At 37.1% G+C, this 24737-nt stretch overlaps 1 protein-coding gene across 1 annotated transcript; it reads left to right on the forward strand.

Annotated features, from left to right (window-relative positions):
* Positions 1-10546: 10546 nt before the first annotated feature.
* On the forward strand, positions 10547-12809 carry LOC149923078 (uncharacterized). Its single transcript, XM_090163763.1, has 4 exons — positions 10547-10715; positions 10793-10915; positions 11739-12025; positions 12535-12809. The coding sequence occupies exons 1-4, from the start codon at positions 10673-10675 to the stop codon at positions 12664-12666; spliced, it is 585 nt and encodes a 194-aa protein (XP_090019889.1). The 5' UTR covers positions 10547-10672; the 3' UTR covers positions 12667-12809.
* The last annotated feature ends 11928 nt before the right edge of the window (positions 12810-24737 follow it).

Consider the following 24737-nt stretch of genomic DNA (forward strand, 5'->3'; position numbering starts at 1 on the left):
TAAGGTTCGACGAGGAAACACATAAAAAGCTATCAAAACATTACTTGCATTCAAAAGAGTGGGAAACAGTGGCGTGGATGGAGTCTGGAGATGTCACAGATGTAGTGGATGTGATTGGCATGATGGATGACGTGTTTATCAGCTGGTTTCTTACTGATATCATTGAGAGCCTCTTTAACTGGGAGCTTAGACGAGTCGATGTGGAAATCAGAGTTGTTCAAAATGCAAAATACTTTCACCATAACTCAAAATGTAAAATGTAAAATACAAAATTCTTTCCACATAGCTCAAAATGCCAAATGTAAAATGCAAAATACTTTATCCATGTAACTCAAAATGCAAAATGTTTTTACAAATGCACACTGTTTTATCTTACATAGTTAGTTTGTATTTATTAATAATTAATTAGTAATTAATAAATAATAAATAAATAATAAATTAAAAATTAATTATTAAAAATTAGTAATAATAATAAATACGTGGAGATTTCAAAACCATCCTCGCAGCCAGAGTGGGAAATAAAGCGGTGGCACTGTACGAATGTTCGTCTGCTTCTGAGTGAGTGAGTATCGCCATCTATGATTACTGGGGAGTAAATAGCAGACGAGCTTTCTCGATGATGATACCAGAGTTAAAACATTTTGGAAATGTTTTTCCACATATCAAACCCACAAAATACAAAATAGTTTCCTAGAAACTCAAAATGCAAAATGTGAAATGCAAAACACTTTCCTAGAAACTCAAAATGCAAAATGTGAAATGCAAAACACTTTCCTAGAAACTCAAAATGCAAAATGTAAAATGCAAAACACTTTCCTAGAAACTCAAAATGCAAAATGTGAAATGCAAAACACTTTCCTAGAAACTCAAAATGCAAAATGTGAAATGCAAAACACTTTCCTAGAAACTCAAAATGCAAAATGTGAAATGCAAAACACTTTCCTAGAAACTCAAAATGCAAAATGTGAAATGCAAAACACTTTCCTAGAAACTCAAAATGCAAAATGTAAAATGCAAAACACTTTCCTAGAAACTCAAAATGCAAAATGTGAAATGCAAAACACTTTCCTAGAAACTCAAAATGCAAAATGTAAAATGCAAAACACTTTCCTAGAAACTCAAAATGCAAAATGTGAAATGCAAAACACTTTCCTAGAAACTCAAAATGCAAAATGTGAAATGCAAAACACTTTCCTAGAAACTCAAAATGCAAAATGTGAAATGCAAAACACTTTCGTAGAAACTCAAAATGCAAAATGTGAAATGCAAAACACTTTCCTAGAAACTCAAAATGCAAAATGTGAAATGCAAAACACTTTCCTAGAAACTCAAAATGCAAAATGTGAAATGCAAAACACTTTCCTAAAAACTCAAAATGCAAAATGTGAAATGCAAAACACTTTCCTAGAAACTCAAAATGCAAAATGTAAAATGCAATACACTTTCCTAGAAACTCAAAATGCAAAATGTAAAATGCAAAATAGTTTCCTAGAAACTCAAAATGCAAAATGTAAAATGCAAAACACTTTCCAAGAAACTCAAAATGCAAAATGTAAAATGCAAAACACTTTCCTAGAAACTCAAAATGCAAAATGTAAAATGCAAAACACTTTCCTAGAAACTCAAAATGCAAAATGTGAAATGCAAAACACTTTCCTAGAAACTCAAAATGCAAAATGTAAAATGCAAAATAGTTTCCTAGAAACTCAAAATGCAAAATGTAAAATGCAAAACACTTTCCTAGAAACTCAAAATGCAAAATGTAAAATGCAAAATAGTTTCCTAGAAACTCAAAATCAAAAAGGAAAATGCAAAACACTTTCCTAGAAACTCAAAATGCAAAATGTAAAATGCAAATCACTTTCCTAGAAACTCAAAATGCAAAAGGTGAAATGCAAATCACTTTCCTAGAAACTCAAAATGCAAAAGGTGAAATGCAAATCACTTTCCTAGAAACTCAAAATGCAAAATGTAAAATGCAAAATACTTTTTCTAACTCAAAATGTAAAATACAAAATACTTTTTCTAACTCAAAATGTAAAATGCAAAATACTTTTTCTAACTCAAAATGTAAAATGCAAAATTCTTTTTCCAACTCAAAATTCAAAATGTAAAATGCAAAATTCTTTTTCCAACTCAAAATTCAAAATGTAAAATGCAAAATTCTTTTTCCAACTCAAAATTCAAAATGTAAAATGCAAAATTCTTTTTCCAACTCAAAATTCAAAATGTAAAATGCAAAATACTTTTTCTAACTCTAAATGCATTTTGAACAACTCTGGATGAAATCCCACATTAGTTCGTAAATCTTTAGATCCATGTTCGTTCGTTTAGGCCGACTTCAACAAAGTTCAACTTCTGAGCCGGTAAATTTACCGGTAATGGTAAAATAACCGTAAATTTACCGAGTGGTTTTACCGATAAATTTACCAATTTTTTTCATAAAGCAAAAAACACCCAAAAATATTTTGTTAAACTTCAAATAAAAGAAGAAACAATTACAGTTTACATTCGACTAGAAAACCAAATCATTTTCCTGTTAGACTCCGAAGTCCCGGCACTGTGATTTTACGTTCCATACATTTAAATGTATTTCTAAGGGTTTATCTAGGAGGTTTCTCTAAGTTTATTGAAACCTTAGGCTATGGTAAAATAAAAATACTATTTTAATAATTATTGTGACATCAAACGACTTACCGTTTTTATTTTTACCAGTAAATTCACATCACTAACTCTACCACAATCCATTAAGCATCGCCGAAAATTGTTAGATCTTCGTATAAAACGGCTTGGAGCTAATCGAATAGGGAGATGAATAGTTGAATACCTCTATACTTTTGGTTGTATTTAGAATTGAAATCTTTAGGTCTATTGTTTCTTATCAGCATCTCTATTTAGAGCCATAAAGTTGAAACATGGCAAAATTTAAGTCATGGTAAGCAGATTCTTTGTTCTTCAACCCTTTTAACTAAATATATTTATTGGGGGAGTTAACAATGGTTTGTAACAATACATTCCCTTTATCTTCTAGCTTAAACCTAGGAGCAACAAACACAACACCCCACACAAGGAGAACGCAACCCGTCAAAAGTCGTGGATTTACTTGTGTACGTTTTTCATTGGCTAGACGCTTTAGCGCCTGCTGACGCCGGAAGGGGAAAATTCGGAAATTGTCTTCCCCCCCGCCCGTAAAACGTTCATCGTAAAGGCTCGTGAAGCTCGTCCAATGAAATTGGTACACAACTGTTCGTTAGCGTGTTTAAAGGCTAGCTGCGTTCTCCTTGTGTTTGTTATTAACAGGTTGAAAATGAAGCCCGTTCTCACATAAATTATACTCATCTAGTGTTGGTTATTTAAAACTAAATGAAAAACTATATGCAACGCGTTTTGAAATTTTTAATGTTTAGGCTTAGTTTCTCTTTTCGATTTGATAGTCGCCAGCCAGATATCCCGCACGGTACTGATGAGTTCCAAATAGAACGAAACCGGTCTACCGTTGGAATTTCTGGCTATTTTATTTAGTTTTAATTTAGTTTATTACTCGAAGATCTATTTGATCCGAGTTTCGCGTTGCTCGAAGACCTATCGGTACGAGTTATTAGTAAGTTTTTAAATTTCTTCAAATTTGTTTAGGATTTAGCTATATTATCCCTTTTAATTATGGACTTATCTACTTTTTCGCGTATTTTATCATCCTTCTCACAGTCCATAGGTGGTTTCTTCTAACTTAACTTATCATTAATAGTGTTACATTGTTAATCAGTTTAAAGCTAGTCTAGAGGTTTAGTTTGACTTTTAGATTCGAAAAAATGAGGCGAAAATGCCGCTATGCAGACAATATTAGACTAATCATGGAATGAAAACTTTTTTTGATTTTTTTTTCGGAAAAATACGGAAAATTATCCGGAAAAAAGGACTCAGTCATTTTCCGGAAAATTTTCCGATTTACAACACTACTCATCCATCTGGATAAACGAGATATATGGTGAAATATGAAGGCAATAATAAATACAATAAGCCCATTCGGCAACTACAACGTTGAACGGGAATCCCTTTGAAATCGGAAATCCACACTATAAAAATAATCGAATTCGTGTTCGTTCACTATTAAAACATGATACATCGCCGAGTAAGTGGAAAACTCGGAGGAAAGTTTCAACCATTTGGCGAACACGTATGTAACAAAAAAGAAACGTATAAAAATTGCTAGCTGTTGCGTACGCGGGTATACCATCCCTTTAGATAAATATAAATTTATATACGTAGGAAAGCAACAATATATACACGTATGTCACGAACGCGGTACCGAATATATTCATATTTTTTAAGCTGGGGTCAGGGAAATATATATAAAACGCGAGCAATTTTGTTCTCTCCAACCCCTTGTTACTGCGCGCAACGGGGCCCTACCTCGTAAAGGTTTGTGACTTTCCAAAACGCAAATGTTACAAAAAAGAGGGAAAATGGGAGTATGGCGAGGGTGGGCGCTTGGAAGCGAAAGGCTGCTCGTTTCCGTATCATATTTTTCCTCTTTCCGGAGGCTGAAAAACAATAAAAATCCTGGCGGTGGCCAATAGAATGATAACTCGCCGTTATCTTGGCCAAATTCTTTCGCCAGACCGAGACTCGGAGCGAGGTCCTTCCCTTTCCCCCCACTGCGAACCGACATTCAACTCGCGCCAAAAAGACGGCCCTTGTATTCCCAAACCTAATCGATTGTGATATACCGCTGGCAAGGCGTAGCTGCGACTTCAGTCGACCCTACGGAGAGAATGGGCGGAAGGGGTATCGCCCGCGACGCCAACTAAAATCAAAAGCGTCATTCCACTATCGCCGACTGTACCGAATCTACGCCTTCGGAATCGGCTATCAAGTTACGTTTAGTTCTCCGGGACTGCTCGTTACGCTCAAAAATTTCGAGCAAGTGTTCGCGAGAGTGAAGAGAAAGTAAAAATGAAACGAGAAGGACACGAAAATAATTTTTCGTCTTCGGTTGACCGAATCTATCAGTTTCAATTTACGGCAAAACAAGAGCTGCCAGAAGGAAAGAATTTCGCGGTTAAAACGGAGGATTATCGAAGCGACATCTCGCGGGAGCGAGGAGAACCAGTGCCAGAGAGAGAGAGAGACGGAGAGAATAGGAAATTTTATTTTCCCAGAGCTTGACAAACGACAAGATTTAACTCGTATTTCGACAATTTTTGCCCAAATTTACAGCGAAAAGCCAATCCGCTTATCTGCGGCTTTTCGAAACGGAAAATGATGCCCCAAATACACTATTTTTGACGTAAGCAAAACGCCTTATCCGAAATGCTCAACTGAATTTTCCACTATTTGGGAATGAATAATAGAAAGGAAATCCCGCTAAATCGCGAAATTCAATTTTTTTCCAGCTGACATAAACTTAATCTACAACGAAGTATGTTTACATCGCAAATTTATTTTGTCAGATGTTTTTAATAGATGTCCAACGCGAGAAAGATCCATCTAGGCCATTAAAATGAAACATGTTACTTTAAAGGCTAGACGCGGATTCTAATGGACTTTAATTTACCGTCAAAACGCGATGTGAAATTCGAAATTTACACTATCAAGGTAATTTCTTATTTATTATCGAAATTTTTCCGATTTACTACTTTTAGGAAATATATATACAGATGTTTCAAAAGGTTATACAAAATGTTTAAGGAGCTGTAGGGGGTAAGTTGAGGAGTATGCCTGTTTTTCCCCATTTTCCTACTATGAGTTAAAAGAGCGCCAGAGAGCTTCAAAGTGTGGCCTATTAGCCTGTGGAAGTAGACTGCAACCAAGTTAGGTTTGGATTCGTGTGATAGGTAAAAAAGGACTTTGTAAACAAATCGAGGTAACCAGCTTAAAAAAGTAAACTTAAACAGTATTTAAAGTCCCTGCTGCTTGGTTTTGCGCTTGTTGCAGCCTACTTTCAAGGACTAGTAGGCCACACTTTGAAGCTCTCTGGCGCTCTTTTAACTCATCGTAGGGAAAATGGGGGAAAAACAGGCATACTTCTCAACTCACCCACTACAACTTCTTAAAATTTTGCATACACATTTGAAACACCATGTATTAAATATATTTTTCTTTCAAGAAGTCTTTCGAGTGATTAATATTACTAGTAGAAATAAAATATACTTCTGATTTTATTTAACGTAATAATTTATCTTACCGCTTTGAGTTTGCAAGTTCTCTTCCCACTGGTTAAAGCGGGTTTCCAAGAGTTCTTTGATTTCTACTTCCTTAAAAACTTGTTGAGGTTCACGTCTATAGTGATAGTGTAGGGAGCTGTTGGATCGCTTGCCACCACTCGCTCACACCTAGGAGCAACAAACACAAGGAGAACGCAGCTAGCCTTTAAACACGCGAAGGTAGTGTTGTGTACAAATTTCATTCGTCCATCGACAAACTACTACAGGACTCGTAAGGCTATAATAAGCACCCATAGAGGATTTATGTTTAAACTGTCGCGCTTTTCGATGCCAACGCCATCTTGCGTAACTCGCGGGAGTTTAAATTATAGTACAAAATGGCGAGTATCTTAGTTGTATTACTTTCCGAGTTAAGAAGTATTTTTTCGCGATGGCACCAAAAAAAAAATTTATTATTGTGATTGTCACAGTGACGCAAGGTTACCAAAATGTGTAGATGTGAAATTTTATCGATTTCCAAATCCAAAAAAACAGCCTTAAGAGTTTGAACAGTGGTTAACAGCTAGCGGTTGGGACTTGGATGCCCATCTGAACAATTTAGTTATTCAAAAACACCTAGATATGTTTGTTCCAAAATTTTTATTGATGATGATTATAAATCTAAATCAAGTTCAACTTAATGGAAAAGTAATAAATTATTATTACAATAATAGTGATGTTTATCGATTGAAACATACTAATTTACTTTAACATATAGGTTGATCACTCAGAATGTTGTAACAGTTCCTGACGCAGTGATAAATAATCAATTAAGTGTCAGGGAATTAGCTACGACCTCTACTTACGATAAGCAATTGACTGAGACATTTGCATGGTCTTGAACCTGAACTTGAAAATTGTTATGTAAGTGTGAAGTTAAAGTATTTCTTGCAATGAAATTCACAAAAGATTTGTCTTGTAACTAATCAACAATATTATCTATATAGCTTGGTCAATGATAAAAATTATCAGATTCATGCCTACTAAAGGAACTATGTATATTTTGACGAGAAAGTTAAATCAACATCCTATCGAAGAAGAGTCTTTGTGGCTCTAATACAAATCACATTGTCAGCCAGTATGGTCAAAATGTTGGAAAATTCCGATTATTGAAAAGAATTGTTCCAAATGCAGAACGAGGAAACACATCAACAGAGGTAAAAAACAAATTAATTTACTATCACAATTCCAGTAATTTGTCGATGATTGGATGAACCTTTACGCTGAACGTTTTACGGGCAGGGGGGGGGGAAACAATTTCGGAATTTTCCCCTTCCAACGGCAACAGGCGCTGAAGCGTCTAACCAATGAAAAATGTACGCAAGAAAATGCACGACTTTTGACGGGTTGCGTTCTCCTTGTGTGGGGTGCTGTGTTTGTCGCTCCTAACTCTCACATTGTAATCCGGCCACCTTATTCAAAGGCATTAAAAATCGCTAGCTGACTTGGGAATTAGCTTAGCTGATAATTATTATTATTAATATTTTAAAACGAAAGAATAATCAATAATTCTATCTCAATAATTAAAAATTTATTTTTTTATACAGTTAGGAATGCGCCCTACTAATCTACCTCAAAATCCTACCCAACGCCAGCAATCTGGTCTATAATTAGCCTATTTGCGCCTGTAGAAGTGTTCAAATGGCAACACGTCGGCGCGTAACGGAAGAGCTGAACACGCGGGGGACGTCACTCCGCGAGACAAGCGAAAAGCATCCGGCGAATAATGCTGATAAGAGACATTTGGCCGTCTCCGCAAAGAAAACGCGTCTAAATCTATTCCATCCATATCTAGACGACACGATGTAGAAAGTACACTTTCAACGACTCTCGGGGTTCCGGAAGAGGAGAAATAAACCCTCTCTCAGTTTATCTCAACAGATGCTTTTCACAGTGGCGCCTCTAGATTAGGACGACAAAGCAGGGTGGAAAAGTTTAATCCAGAAAGAGACAAAAAACCTCTAAGAGGGGGAAGGTTCCAGGGATAGGGAAGGAGCCGAAATCGCATTAAAAGAGAAGTATTGCCAATTTCCAAAAGTCAACGCGAGCGCATTTTGAGGTTTTTACCCACCGCGTTCGACCGGGGGTTAAAACGGATCACCTGAGGGTTGATGGCACGCTGTTCTCCCGTAGCGACGGAGGACAAAAATCGGGAAGACAAAGGAAAGAATCACCGGATATTTCACCGGCGTAAGCCGTACCCCATCGTTCGTACCGCGATGAAGAGTCGAGTGAGACTAGGTCGTATTTTAAAATAAAAGGAAGATGAGCCCTGTTTTCGGAGGAGGATGAGGGGTCGGAAAGCCCCAGCGAGCGTCGCCGGAAAGGTTCCCAAAGAGTAAAGATGGTGTATCACGTGGCTCCGGGGCCAACGCGACAAAAGCTGGCAAAAACGGCGGCAAAAGACGGTCGACGGGGTTTCCTCGCTTCTATCGATTGTTTCGCTCTGTGGTATAGGGCCAATGCATTTGTCACACGACTTATCTCGTCTCACGGGGGCCATCTCCATGTTATTAGGTGCCTCCGCCCGATAGCGAGCGTTCCCTCCCGACCCCCCTTTAGGCTAGTGTCGCCAGCGCCCTATTGGCTACCGATCAAATTCAACATTTTTGTCCGCGACCAGGGATACGCGCGAACGCGCGAAAGAGAATGGACGATTTTGTCGTTTTGAGGAATTCAGTCGTTGTAAGGAGCGTCAATCCAAAAGTCAAAGATCGCGGGCCACCGGTACAATAGGATGGAGATAAAACGTCGTGGCTTGACGTGACTGACAACCTTGACACACCCTTTAGGAAGAGTTTTCTAAATGTTACGTACGATAATCTTTTTACGCGGTAATAGCTAAAAACGTTTCAATAACTTCAACGAAAGTCGACTACAGCGTTGTTAGATGTACGATCCGGATCGTATTTTAACGATATACGATCCGTAAGGCTGGATCATGCGTCTAAAATAAGATCCTACGATAAACTGTTTTCTTTATTTTGCTGTGACCACGGTCCTTTCGTAGATTTGGTGGGGTCGTGATAATTGTTGCCACAAATCCTAAATATTTCAAAAACACGTGGTTTTTCGTAAATAAAGGTAAGCTAAGGCATACGACATAAAAGGTGTAATAAACTATTTCTTTTATCTTGAAATAACTTTTCGCTTTAAGAGAATGATTTTCCGCCGTACGATCTTCAATAATCTAGTACGATACAAATCGTTAACTCTACACGATAATTGAGTTACTATCGGTTACAAAATGGAAGAAAATCCTCGCTCATGAGTACGGAATTTCTCGACAACTATACAGTCTACTAGATGTTTACAAGCATTATATGTGTCGTTTGGGAAATCGTCTTTGATCTATGAACTATGGATGTGTACAATTCAATTCAGTCATTCTTGCGAAAAACATTTATCGAAAATGGACTTTCTACATCGAAACTTTTATAATTTATTTCAGTTTTTGTCAAACCTTTGGTGCGACTTAAGGCTGGTTCACACTGGCAGTGTTTTCCTGATTTTCTCGTTTTACCGCCTTTTCCCATTGTTCTGGCGCACGGGAACACGACTGTACACACGGACAAAATTTGCCGGATTTTATCACAGCGAGCGCTGCCGGGGAATGAGAAATTGGATAACCTTTTTTTGAGGGGCGTTGGGCTCGACGCAAAAATTCTTAAGCCTACTTTTAAAGAATTTCAAAATCCCGTGACAGCGAAACGCTCGCTGATTAGTCGAGCTCAAAGTGCTTCAGAAAACCGGGAAAAAAAGTAGAGATATTTCAACATTTTTTTCTCCGTTTTCTCGTTTACCGGCAGCGCTGACGGCGGAAAAATCCGTTTAATTTTGTCCGTGTGTACAGTCGTTTTCCCGTGCGCCAGAACAACGGGAAAAGGTGGTAAAACGAGAAAATAGAGAAAATCAGGAAAACACTGCCCGTGTGAACCAGCCTTTAGATTCATTGATAAAATGAGGCATGGAAGTTGTTTAAGATAAACTTTAAATTATAAAATTGATTGTTCCAAAATATTAGAAATGAGTTACAGTGGCCAGAGGAATATAACTTGCGAAGAATATTCCAATAAAGCTGTGTCTTGTGACGTAAGAGCCACATTTTAACCAATTGGGCAAGACCACGTTTTAATTATAAAATCAACTTTTTGCGTTTTTCAACTTGTTAAAAGGTCCCACGCGCCCCTTAATATTTTAGCGTAAAAAGCTCGCGCGTATTTTAAATTGAGGGAGCTCGCGCAAAATCGCTCGAGCCCGTTTTTAAGTTAAAATATCTAGACGCGCGTGGAACTTTTTAACACGTCGAATAAGACATATTAAATAGAGTTTATATGCTAGCATCTATTTCGTATCTCGTGACCACGAGCGCAAAACGTATTTTCAAATTATTTGGAAACTCTAGTGAATTAGGCTTAGCGATTGCTTAGTTTATTTAACGATAAAACAGTTGAAGGCCTCATAAAAAAATGGAAGAAATAGATTTAAGAAATGATAATAACAATGCAAATGGTAATGGCAACGATACCGCATTTTGAAACCGAGTTGTTTAACTAACTAACGCTAGTTTCGGTTTTCTTTAAAACTAGACGATGCAGGAGTGAAGGAAACGGGCGCGGGTGAAGAACACGAGGTCAATCCAGAAGAATTGGAAATAAACACCGAAAGCGACGAAGATGGATTCACCGACACTGCTTCATCATTCACTAACGGTAGTTATTGCAGCGTTTCATTTAGGCGCGAAGGAAGATGAAATTAACGAATAAGTAGATTAGTCCATTAAAAAAAGGGATAAAAAAGCTAACCCCTAAACAAATTTAAAGGAATTTAAAAACTTACTAATAGCTCGTACCGATAGGTCTTCGAGCAAACATAAAGACGCAAAACTCGGACCAAATAAACCCTCGAGTGAAAAGTAAATTAATTAAAATGAAAAAGCCAGAAATTCCAACGGTAGACCGGTTTCGTCCTATTTGGGACTCGTCAGTACCGTGCGGGAAATCTATTACATCGAAAAGATAAACTAAGCCTAAGCATTATAAATTTCAAAACGTGTTGCGTAGCAACGGAAAGCCGAATAGGGGGCAAATGGTGGAGAATAGTAGGCGAAATGTTAAGTTAAAAGGAACCACCTATGGACTGCAATTAAATTTTTAATGTGTAGGCTTAGTTTCTTTTTTCGGGATGATAGTCGCTAGTCAGAATTCCCGCACGGTACTGACGAGTCCCAAATAGGACGCAACCGGTCTACCGTTGGAATTTCTGGCTATTTTATTTTAATTAATTTAGTTTTCACTCGAAGATCTATTTGGTCCGAGTTTCGCGTCTTTTTGTTTGCTCGAAGACCTATCGGTACGAGCTATTAGTAAGTTTTTAAATTTCTTCAAATTTGTTTAGGGTTTAGCTTTTTTATCCCTTTTCATTATGGACTAATCTACTTATTCGCTAATTTTATGTTCCTTTGCATTGCAGTCCATAGGTGGTTCCTTTTAACTTAACATTTAGGCGCAACACTGATTTTATCGTATTTCTCAGATGGGAGTTCCAGCAATCTCTCCGTTTTCAGCGTGTGCCTTGGCAAACATCAGCCGACTTTCGAACAATTGATGGAACAATTGATTGAGGAGAAACAACGAAGAGAAAACGTGGAGACCAAATTGCAAATGGTGGAAATGTCGTTGGAGCAAAATGTTCGAAACGATGTGGGAAATATCAGGCTAGCTTTGATGAAACTGGATATCCTGATCAATAACCCCAACAGGGCTCGCGAAGACATGCATCGGCAAATCAACGACGAACAATACATCACTCGAGGCTTACAGGTTAAACTGTTCCATAAATATACAGGGTGTTTCAAAAGGTTATAGAAACATTTTAAGGAGTTGTAGTGATTGAGTTGAGAAGTATGCCTGTTTTTTTTCAATTTTCCTACGATGAGTGAAAAGAGCGCCAGAGAGCTTCAAAGTGTGACCTGCTAGCCCCTGGAAGTAGGCTGCAACAAGCCCAAAGCCAAGCAGCTGGGAAACGCGAATATTAAGGTTTGGGTTCGTGTGATAGGTAAAAAAGGACTTTGTAACCAGCGTAAAAAAGTAAACTTGAAGAGTATATAAAGTCCCTGCTGCTTGTTTTTGCGCTTGTTGCAGCCTACTTCCCGGGACTAGTAGGCCACACTTTGAAGCTCTCTGGCACTCTTTTAACTCATCGAAGGAAAATGGGGAAAAAACAGGCATACTTCTCAACTCGCCATCTACAACTCCTTCAAATTTTTGCATAACCCCTGTATTTCATAAAAACTTAAAATAATGCGAAATTAATTTAAATTACTTAACAGGAGCGTTTGATCGTTTTGAAGAATGAGAGCAATAAGTTGCGGGAAGAACTAGCGTCTAGCAAAGCGCAACACCAAATCCTGCTAAAGAATAACAAGAAGATGCGCGAATTATTGAATCAACTTGGAAAATAAGTTTTCGTTCTTCATTAAAATTCCTCAAGAAGAAATAGAAACACATATATATATATATATAGCTTAATAATCCAATTTTATACTTGTATATCTTAAAATATTAGCACTGTAAGCTCTAAGAATATAAATAAATTTATTTATTTGAAAGGTTAAAAAGGTTTTGTTTTCGATCAATTTTCATTTATTTAATTACACGATTTACTTTTGGTTGCTTTGTTTGAAAGTGTATACTAGGCCTAACATAAACTCATTTTTGTAATTAAGGAGTCCATATTTAACCCATAGGACTTTGTTTGTTTTGATATTTTACAAATAAATTGTTTTTATTAAAAACTATAATTAAGCTCAAAAGACCTACGATTTCTGATTGCCAAATTAAATAGATTTAAGTTCCTTTACAAAAGAACTAATTAATTTTTATAATCTTAAACAACTAAAATAAAGATGTCTAATTTAGTAATTTATTTTAATTTCATAAGGATTTTTATAATTAAATTACATTAAATTTCTAAATCAACACCTAACTACGTAAGACCGTAGAAATCTCATAGGTAGCTAGAATGCTGCCATTCAGCCAATGAGAGGCGATAGAGTGACTACGCTACGCCCGACGCGTCATCTCTCGTCGGATAAATATGAAAGCTGCAGACGATGCTTCGATAGCCCAGCTCGGGAAATTATAATAGGATTATGCCGGGTTTTTTCAATTTTGATATCGTTTTGGAAAAATAACGAAATTACAACAGTAAATATATCAAGTTTATTATTATTTTTTAAATATGTAGTATTAAAGGAGAACTGTCACCACCCTAAATTTGGTTAAAACCATTTAAATTGATAGAGGACGTCCGAAAATGGTTATACAAAAAATTTCATGTTAATATTGCCAGTATTGGCTTTATTAAAAGCAACCAAATTTAGTGTTTTATACCCCCGACTCGAGAATCTCAGAACCGCTTGGTGGAACCTACCCGCAGCGCCATCTCGTGAACGAAATATGTTTCGCCGGTTTTATCGTTTTTCGGTCGGAACTGTCGTTCGCTACGACATTCTCCTTGGCTTTTTAACCTAGTTTTATTGATAGACTGTAGTTAATCGTGTTTTTAATACGCCTTACACGCCACCCTTTCTCAAATTTTTGCCGCTTCATTCTTTTGGCGCTGCACGTAGGTTCAACCGCGATTTCTGAAATTTTTTAAGCCGTTTAATGTAGGTTGCGGAAAAAGTAGCGTAACGTTTTAAATACTTTTCCAATCACTATAAAATTTCAGGGACATAATTATTAATATATTTTCTATCTTTCTGTAAAAAAACATCGTAAATTTTGGTTTTGGTGACCGTTCTCCTTTAAGGAACATTTGGAGCCATTTGGAAGAATATAGCTCCGTTTCTACGGTTTCTTTCGTTGGTGTGCTTTGTAAACATTAGGCCTGTTAAAAATGTCCATAAAATAAATAAAATAAAATGTTAATCTTATAATCTTATAAAAATTAAAATTAGTAATGTTAGTAAAATTAAACTTTAAGAAAATATCCATTGTTAAAATAATTCTAGATAGTAAAATACTCTAATAAAATATTTCATTGTATGTAAGTTTCAAAACGTAAAAACCCAAAGGGGTTAGGACCGTTCGCGGACTAGCCCAAAAATATATTTCTCAATGTATTGAAACTCAATTTCACTCGGTTGTCAATAAGGGACGTCAGCCCCGACTCCATTGACGCTGCAACCGAGCTTTCCTTTTGTATTGTATTGTAAAAACATGTTACTTCAAATTCATTCTCGCTCGGAGAAAGAGGTCGGTTTGGAATGGTCCAAAATTTGACCATGCCAAACATAAAATAAAAACTTTCAAACTAAAACTTTGTCGTCATTTAATTAAGTCTTAGGCTCGTTTAGAAACTTCCCAAACTAAAACAAAACATAACCACTACAACGCTTTAAATATCATTTTTCAGTCGGTGATATTTAGAAAAATATAGCTCTCCCAGAACCAGTAAAAATAGAATTCGATTAAAACAAAACCCGAATTTCTACAAGGCCTTAGTCAATCTGCCTGGAAAAAAAGTATTTTTTTTCCGTTTCATAGTTTTTTCACACATATATGTAAATTTTTACCAATTAAATAAAGCAAAATATGCAAATTATTTTACCCTTATATTGTTATGGACTACATTCTTGCAATTTTTGGTTAAATATGATATCTAAGAAAGTGGTCTTCAAACTTTGTACGTTACTGCATAAATTGGCTAGTTACCACCACATTTGCCTGTTTTGATTATAGAGATGGAATCAGAATGTTTAAAGAAGATTTCTTTTGTGCATGCAGTTATAATTAGTGGAACACAACACGACACAATTTCACAAAAATAAACAGGTAAAGTAATAATTTTTAATTTTCTAAAAATGCAATTTTTTTCTTTTATAACATCAAATAAATCTGAAATAAGAAAAGGGGGGCTGCTTATAGTAACCGTGCTCTGATGAAATTTTTGTCAAGTTTTTAGAATCAATTCAGATTTCTATGGAACATGCATTTATAATTAGTTCAACTGTTTATTGTGTTCAAGTAATAATTTTGCTTTTAATAATTTCAATAAATACAATTTATTGTATTATCAAACCAAACAAGTCTGCGAAAAATGAATTTAGAAAGCAGAAAAGCCTGCGTAAAAAAGAAACAATTTCGGTCCAATGGTGGTTATTTACACTAAGATTGAGAAAATGTAGGGGTGACCGTGACAAGAATGTGTTGAGATTTAGATGATACACACAATTATATACAACGCAACATCACAATAAAACAGGTAAGAAATAATTTTGTTTTTAACAATTGCTATAAATACATTTTTTCATAATATCACATCCAACAAATTTGTATAACCTGCGATGCAGTCCCGTTCATGAGACAATTTCGAGCTACGTTGCTTATTATAGCCACCAGTGGCGTAGCCAGAAATTCGTCAAGGGGGTGGGGGGGGGGGGGGGGCGAAGTATGTGAATGTAAGAGGGGGTCGAGAAAGGGGTGATAATTTAGTACAGTCAAAGGTAGGCCCAAGGGGGGGGGTCTGGACCCGGAAACCACCCCCCTTATCTACGCTACTGATAGCCTCACTATGTTTTACATAGAGGAATTTTCATATTATGATTTAAAAATTCCCATCTGCTTGCCAGGGACACAGACATAAATTTCAATACCATCAAATTCCCAAGACATTTTTGCAATCTATTCCAGTTGAGTTTACTGTGTCTTCTCTCCCACGCAACAAAATCACAACGATTATAAGGATAATTTTCCTTTCAGAAATATCAGCATTGGGCATATATTTTGTAATTAAATTAAACAATTTTTAAATCGCTCTGCGTCACTTAAATAGCTTTTTCTATAAAATAATATATACGCATACATGTATAAAAAGTGTTATTTTTTGGAGCGCGCGCTTCCTAATATTTCCGCGTAGAGGGTCTCGTGTGTTTTCGCGCGAGCTCAACAAAAACAAAAATATGCGCGCTCTCTAACTTTCACTGCACGATGAATCTTAACGTAATCACGTGACATCTCGTATTTCATATAAAGAGCTATTGAACACCGTATAGATGGCCCGTGGTTTTGATAACCTTCCAAATACTCGAGATACCCTATGATTTTTTTTTCGCACGTCGGAATTAGACACCGAAGAGCCATAACAATGAAAATTAAAATTATTAAATAAAGTTTTTTTTTATCTTATCGCCTCGTCGGAACCATTTGATCAGTGATGACCCGCCATATTTAAAGGGGAATGGTCAAGCTTCAACTAGTTAGATAGCCCCATAGTTTGTTAAAAACTAAAATTTATGGCGGAAACCGCATCAAAAATATTAAGCGGTTAATTTTTAATAAAATAAAGAAATTTCGTGAAATTGAAAAACGCGCTACCGCCATTGAGTTGGGAATATTAATCTAGAGATCCAATCAAATCTGCTCCCCGCGAAACAAATTTTTGAAAATTACGAATGTGTCGTCTCCTCTAAAATGACGAGAAAACGTTATCATATGACCCGTGGCGCCATCCATTATTTTTGAAAAAAAAAATATTTTCGCCGGAAAACGCGTTTTATTTGAACGAACCATTGAGAGATAGACGGCGCCACGGGTAGAATGATAAAGTTTTCTCGTCATTTGGGAGCAGACGGCAGTATTCTTGTTTTTTAAAAACTTGTTTCGCGAAATACCGAAATCCGACGTTTTTATTGGACCTCTAGATTAATATTCCCAACTCAATGGCTACAGCGGCGACACACCTGGTGAGAAATCGGTGAGACAGAATAACAACATAAAAGCGCACGCTGCTGAAGACGCAAAAAATTTGTTTTGCACGCGCGGCGCGTTCCAGTTATACGAGCCCTTAGCCTAAATTGCGCGACCGTAAAAGTTATGATAGTTAGCAAATCGCTCCCTAAGAGGCTGCTGGCGCTGGCGATACACCTTAAGATGGCGGCGAAAATTCAAACCCAAATATTTGGTAGTTATTTTGCGTTTCAATTTTTTAGGCCAAAACCTATTTTTTTAAGACAAAATAAGGTACGTGTAAGTATATTAAACGTCTTGTTGATCTTTTGATATGCAAATAAGGCGATATTTGGAAAAGCTTGGCCATTCCCCTTTAAAAACATCTATAGCATTATTAAAAATAAAAGTGATATCGGCCAATCAATTGCTGGTTCTATAGTGACGTAATGTATAAAGTAATTTATTATTATTAAGATCTCAAACTAGATGTCACACGTTACTGGCGGTAGTCGCTCTTTGAGTTCTGATTGGTTGATATTGGTCGATCGTCTACCCAGCTATTTCTCAGTTACGCGGCAGCATTCTAGGCACCTATGGGATTTCTATGCGTAAGACCATGGGTGCGTCAAAATTCTAAGAAGGATTTTTCTCGTGAGAAGATATTACGTCACTTCCATTGAGAAGGACCGTAAAAATTTTGAGAAGTGAGAATTCTCACTATCAAGGGAAGAATTCCCGTAGGTAAGACTAAATTATACACGATCACGTTTAATTCGAATTATTGGGCAGATTTCAAAATTAAGTACCTTCACATTGTGAGGTATAAAATAAGTGTGTTGTTTATTCTAGAAACCTGATCCTTGGTTGGTTTCGGGTTAAGCTGGTATTTAATTATACTTTACTTTTCATTTGAAACGCTTTGAATCTTTCGGTACATGAATACCAACAAATTTTAAAAGGATATATTTTTCTTAAAAAGACCACGGATAGGAGAAACGGGTCAATCTGGTATTTAATTGAGTTTCGGACGCTTTGATCCTTTCCGTAAGCTGTAGAAAGTTTACAAATATACATTTTTAAAAAGCCCTAGACGATGAGAAATAAGCTATTGAAGTCGAACTCCGAAACACCGACTAAAAAAAACGCAAAACCGTTCGATAAATTTCCTCTTCGGAGTATTGGAACTTAAACGAATCTGTAAAACCACTAAAGGCGAACGAGGGCCGACGGCTAAGCCGCCACTTCAAACGAGACCAGGGTATAGCGGAACGGACAATAGGAGACGAGAGAAATTGGATCAAGGTGCCGGAAGAGAAGAACCCGGCTTTCGTGACGGGATGAGAAGTCCACCCGAGAAGTCTGCGCGCGGAGAGTCTTTCGGCTAACAAAAACCATCATTACAACTACTGGAGTAGGGATAACGCGATTCCGAGGTAATAAAGCACCGTCGAGTCAAAAGAGACCCTCAAGGAGGACCGAAGTCTCGCGTGTTGGTTCTTTTCATAATTCGGGTGTCACGTGACCATTCTCTCACGGCAACCACCCCCTCCAACACTCGATCAAGTTTCCAACGAACATCTTTAACGTGTTCTTAGAGGTCTGACCACGACGGACATTTCCCCCTGTTTCTCCATTTCCCTCCCGCTTGGAGCCAACTTATCTTAAGAGTAGCCCCTCGGGGTGGAACAATGCCGTATACTCCACCGACCATCGATTCTTTGGGTCAGGATTCCCTATCAAGGTCAGAATACACCGATGACCTTAGGGTTCTACCCTCACCTTCGTACGCTTTCGCTAAAACGTCACTGGAAATCAATAGGGCGCGATTCGCGTACGCAGCTCGTACCCCGTCACGAACGTAACCTCGCGCTTCCGGGTAACTGTACTGTTCGAAGTTAACTCTAAAGAGAACGGGAACCAAAAAAATCTCACCCCTACAAGAACTCTTAAAGGCACCCCTGCTCCGATCCTCGTGCCTAGACTTATAAGCCGACTGAGAGAAAAAATAAATCGATTTCCAATTTATCGAGCTGGCAACTTCGATTAAGCCCCGATATTGGAATTTGAACCTATTAACTTCTTCCAGCCCCCTTACCGGATCCGCCCCCGCCACCCCAGTCTCCTCTTAAAGTATTTTCCGCATTGTTTAAATGGCTTAGAGGGTGTTTTCCAAAGATAACGAAAAACCGGAGAGAAAAACACTACCGATAAACTACGTAATAGAAAGTTAGCCTTCTCCTCTCTACTCCCGTCCCCCGATCTATTTTTTTATCAAACAAACTAGCAAACCTGAAAAATAAAACCAAAATAATCAGTTTATATGCCGTCGTGTTTCTAGTTTAGAGAATACAAAAGCGATTTGTAACGATTGCTGAGAGGGAAATAAATAACTGCCCTTCGCGAAAGGATGTAGAGCGATCCGGAGATTAATTGAGAAAAGTTACCCTAGACTCGGGTTAATTTTAACCTTTTAAAAACGCGATACGTTGTGGCGATGTTTGGCCTATTACGGCTTTCCTATTTTTGACTAAATCCCCGTATTAAAATCCAAGAAGAATATTCGTTTTACATAATGGCCATTTACGATAGCTATTTTGCCAAGAATGCTTACAAAGAGGATTTATATAAATTGGTCCTTGATCGCGACGGATAAAGATTAAGATTTAAGATTTATTAATAGACCCGTATAAAATAGAACGCTTTTGAAACAGAGCGGATCACCACCATATGTGGGCGCACGGTAAAAAAAAACCAAAGATTTAGTCGGAAATAAAATTACAGAAATTAAAAATTTAGAATTAAAAACCAAAGACGAAAACAATTATAGTAATGGTGATAGTTCATATTAACAAGTCAGCCTACGCCATTCAGCTTTGTATTTAAAGTAAAGATAATTTACTTCAATGGCTAAATTCAGTATATATATATTTGAAATACTAGGGGTGTGGAAGATATTTGGTTACACCAAATAATTCGATCGAATAACAAATCAAGTATTCGATTCGTCGAGTCGAATAGACTTTATAAGTGTTCTTTAAAATACGTTTTTCGTGATCAAATAGTAGAATATTTGAAAAGGGGGTGGAAAATATTTGGGTGTTTTGGAATTTCCTACCACGGCAAATCAACAATCTAAAACTTTAAATCCTAATATGTAAAATTATTTGGTGTTCAAAATACTAATTGGTATTTGATCAATAACTGGCTCCCTATCAATTCCGTTATCTGCTAGTCTGATTAAGAATTATCTGAATTAAGGATTTAATTGTTAATATACACCTCTTTAAAAACTAAAATCAAATAATCAGACCATTTAAGAAGACATTATCGACTACCGTATATTTGTATTTATTTTGTTAAACTCGGAACCACTCCTTCCGCGTTGAGTTTGTAAGTTATCTCCCCGCTGGTTATAGGGGTTTTTCCCCGAGCTCTTCGGTTTCATTTTTCCATAAAAACTTACTGAGGTTAACGGTAATAGTAGAGGTGTGCAAATACCATTTTTTGAGGATCGGATCGAATCGAATATCAAATATTTTTTTCGAGGCACGTCAAATACCAAATCGAATATTTAAAACGTCAAATAAATACCAAACATAATTTAGAATATCAAATAACCAAAAAGTTTAAATATTTGTAAAAATAATTAAAAAAAATTATTGAAACCACGGGAGTATGTTTTACTTGCAAATAGCAAAATAAGAAACTAATTTAATTTGGGTCAATGGCAAATAATATGGGCTTAATAACCGAAACCTACAATAACGTAGTACATTTTAGTATCTTTTGTAAAAATATATTTCATTAATTTAATAAATTCTTGACTTACCATTCAAATAAGTTCAAAATGTTGCACAAAATTCACTTTTTAACCACAAAATTACTTAAACCTTTCTCCCGGTTTGGTTTTAGACTTGGTTTTAGTTTAACTTTGTTATTCTAGAAAATTTCAAAACAGATAACAGTACACGCCAATAATCTAGCCAATAGGCGCTAGAATAAACAATTAAACAGCTTCTGCCTTTCACTAAAACGTTTTAATACACAGAGTATGGACGCGCCAGGTAGCTCTTTATATGGTCCTTGCCGCTGTGGCCTAAAGAGGTGTCAGAAATAAGGACTAGTCTGAAATTTTCGTTGCACTCTTCCTTGATACAAATTAGAAAAAGACCCGCGGTTATTCGACCAGTTTGCAAACTGTTTTAAAATACCAAATACTTTTCCCCTCCCTTTTCGAATATTCGACTATTTGATCAGGAAAAACGAATATTCGCGAACTTTTCCAAGCGCTATTCGATTCGACGAATCGAATATTCAATTTGGTATTCGATCAAATTATTTGGTCTCACCAAATATTTTGCACAACCCTAATTAATAGTAAATGTAGGGAGCTGTTGGCTCGCGAGGTGAGAAGCGCTTGGCACCTTCCTCCTAAGCAATTTTACCCGGCTACCGGTAATAGGCGTCATAAGTCACTAGTTGATTTAGGCCTTTGCGGTTCCTTGGGTATTAGCTTAGCTGATTATCAGTAGCGTAGAAACAGGGGTACAACCCCTCTTCAAATTGGAAAGGTGAGTCCAATTTTTAGTAAAATATATTATTTATAATATATTTTATTACGTGTAAGGGGCACTAAATTCAATATTCAAACTGTACCCCCCTTAATCTAAAACGTTCCTACGTGCCTGCTGATTATTATAATTATTATAATTATAATTATCTTACAGATAGACTACGTGCAAAAGCGACGAAAAAACAATTCTTTCATTCGGCATAGAATTAATTATCTTTAAGGAAATCTAACATTTGGAAATGAACTTAAACATAAATAGGCCAAAAATAAGCCTTACTGCTGACATATTACCGAGAAAGAAAATACGTTCATTAAGATAAAAATCCTACATTAGCTCTCCAATTAAAATTAGCATAGTAATTAAAAAAAAACCTTATGATTCCCTAGAAACGGAGACAAAAATTTTCGACCTTTAACACTGGTGTTAAGAGCATAAATAAGCTAGTCGGAAGTCTTCGGTAATCCTCGTGAAATTGATAGCGACTGTTAAAGAAAGGTTGTCGATGGCGCGTCGCGTAGGCGAGAAATCGAGATTGGGGGGAGAGCGAGGAGTGGGATCTGTGCCTTAGTTTAAACCCAAGAAGGTCTAATTAGCAGTTGCCGAAAGCTAAGAGGCACTCGCCAGGGGGAGGGGTCGGAAGGGAAGGAGCTATTGATCAAAAGAGGCACGCTGGCGAGAGAAGCTACGTTTCCCGCGACGGTACTGACCCGTAGCGACGATCACGCGCAACAGGAAATTACGCAAACTCCCTCGCGCTTTTGGATTTCAAGCGGCCAGGGATTTTTTCGCTTTCGTAACCAGCCAAAATAGCGAGAGAGTATCTCAACTAGGAAATGGCGGAATGCTTAATGTATCCAGCTAGCGACGAATCTAGCCGAAATCAGTGGAGGGTTAAACATTTGGCCTACGCGTAGGAAACTATCTTCCCTTTGTCTTCCCATTCCGGACAAACAAGCGCTGACGAATATATTCAACCCGGAGTTTCTCCGCACGGTCAAAGGGAACCGCCAACGATTCCCTTAATTCTCACCGCCGTTCTTGTTCAATGTTTAAGGCCAAGTCCGCGGGCAATAGTCATAGATAAGCGAGGCCCAACAATAACAACGGTGGATTTAAAACGAATAGCGTAAACGGTAATAAATTAGGCTTAAAAGCTCGCTTCGGTAATGAGTGGAAATGAAATATTTCGACGGCAAAGTTTACGCTCGGTTTAATTCTTACGGCCTACTACGGTTTTACTTTTAGATTCCTCAGGGATGGATGCAGCCCCGTCTTTACGACGGTTTAACTAGACTGTACCCTTTCGGATGGATTTTAGTCTGTATAGAGAAGAATGCCGTAGCAAATATACGAAGATCAAAGTTGATTTCGAGGCGCGTGGTATAGTAGGCCATTATGAGCTAAGCTGAATTCTAGGCTAAACAGTAATTTCCCACGGCAATTATTTTCACGAATTAATCGCGCTATAGAAGAATGCGCTTGCATTAAGTTAAAAATCTAGGCATTCCGGGGTACGTTAATTTGATTAGAATTCTTGCCAAAATAGGAAGAGTGGTTAGCACTTTCGCCTCGCAGCAAGAGGAGCCGGGTTCGCTTCCAGCTAGTGGCACTGGGTGAAAACCCGAAACAACTCCTGCCGCGTTGGGTTTGCAAGTTCTCTCCCCACTGGTGTAAGGGGTTTCCCCCCGAGCTCTTCGGTGTCCCCTTCCATAAAAACTTGTTGGGGTTAACGGTAATAGTGAGTGTAGGGAGGGAACAGTTGGCTAGCGTGGCATGAAGGGCTTGCCACCACCCTCCTACGCATTGTAACCCGGACACAGTGCCGTAACAAGGCAGGTACGACAGGTGCGGCCGCACAGGGCCCACGACCCATATGGGGGCCCATAAATTGACTTCCTGTGATTTCTATATAATGGGGTCCAAAATAAAGTCCTTGCACAGGGCCCATGAAAGGCTAGTTACGGCACTGCCCAGACACTTGAATTAATGGCTTTAAAAGTCGCTTGATGACTTAGGCCTAAGGTGGTGCCTTGGGTATTAGCCTAGCTGATTATTATTTCCATTGAAAAAAATTCAATGAGACCTTGTTTCACACTGAACATACATTAAGGGGGAAGAATAGAGTATAAAAACTGCTTTTTCGTTCAAGCTGAACGTTTCTGATTTAACAATTGCATCATTGAATTATATTTTTATTATTAGGCTGAACCTTCCTCTAGTGCTTAAAATAATTTTGATGATTCTAATATTAATAGTTAACGAGATATAAGGTCCTAACTAAAGGGTATAGTTTGGGCGCTTGCCCAACTTGTTCAGCTCCGGGGGTCCGAATTAAAACGTAATAACTTAATTTCTTTTAAATTTAAAATCTTCATTATTATTTTAATCACTAAACAAGAGGCTGTTCTACACAGAACTATTAGTTTTATAAGTTAAAATACAAAATTCAAAGAGTTCAGCTTGAAATAGTGCGAAAGTAGACAATGGCCACTGAAGTCTTCCCCTTAAGCGGACGCAAAAATGCAAAAATTCTTATAATCCTTAGGCTTTGAAAAGGTTACAATCAGGGCCGGCGGATCGTGTTAATCTCGGGTGGGTAGTCAGAAGAAGGGGGGGCGGATTTATTGGGTTATCCTACATAAAAAGATAGGCCTATATAATACTAATTAAGAGAAATTGATAGAGGTAAAAACTACAAAAATTTAGTATTATTCAAATTTATTATTACATAGTATTAATTGCGCAATGCAAAAACTGTACTGCGCTTTGCATTTTCGGAAATGAACTGATTCAACAATTTTTCCAAATATTTTGACGCGTGATTTCATGTAGCTATTAAAATTCATATGGCTACGTGTAACGATGTTTGAGGGATCTGAGTACTAATATTTAAACTCAATTATATAGAAAGGTAGAGACAACGTTATAAAACGTAGTACTGACAACTGTGGGTACTTTTACTACCCCAATTTGTGGTAGAAGACTTCGTTCCTTAAAATTAGGCACCGATTATTTAAATTACAATTATTTAAAAAATAAATGGATACTTTATGGCTTTGGTGTCAAATAAGCAGTTTAGGGAGAATCAGTTATTTATTTTTTTAACACTTACATTAGAGCCCACTACTAACCAAATAATCAACTCAATATCATATATGTAATATACATTTAGTATCGTTTACCTTCTAAAATTTATAGTGTATGCAATTATCAATCCTACTTCA

This window comes from Leiobunum rupestre, chromosome 11, assembly GCF_980474605.1.
Source record: "Leiobunum rupestre chromosome 11, qqLeiRupe1.1.hap1, whole genome shotgun sequence".
Taxonomy (NCBI): Eukaryota; Metazoa; Arthropoda; class Arachnida; order Opiliones; family Sclerosomatidae; genus Leiobunum; species Leiobunum rupestre.

Excerpts from the sequence above, each read along its gene's own strand:
- LOC149923078 (XM_090163763.1), top strand. The coding sequence starts at position 10,673 with ATGGAAGAAATAGATTTAAGAAATGATAATAACAATGCAAATG. Across the intron at positions 10,716-10,792 it reads TGATAATAACAATGCAAATG|ACGATGCAGGAGTGAAGGAA; the intron begins GTAATGGCAACG and ends CTTTAAAACTAG. Across the intron at positions 12,026-12,534 it reads ACATCACTCGAGGCTTACAG|GAGCGTTTGATCGTTTTGAA; the intron begins GTTAAACTGTTC and ends ATTACTTAACAG.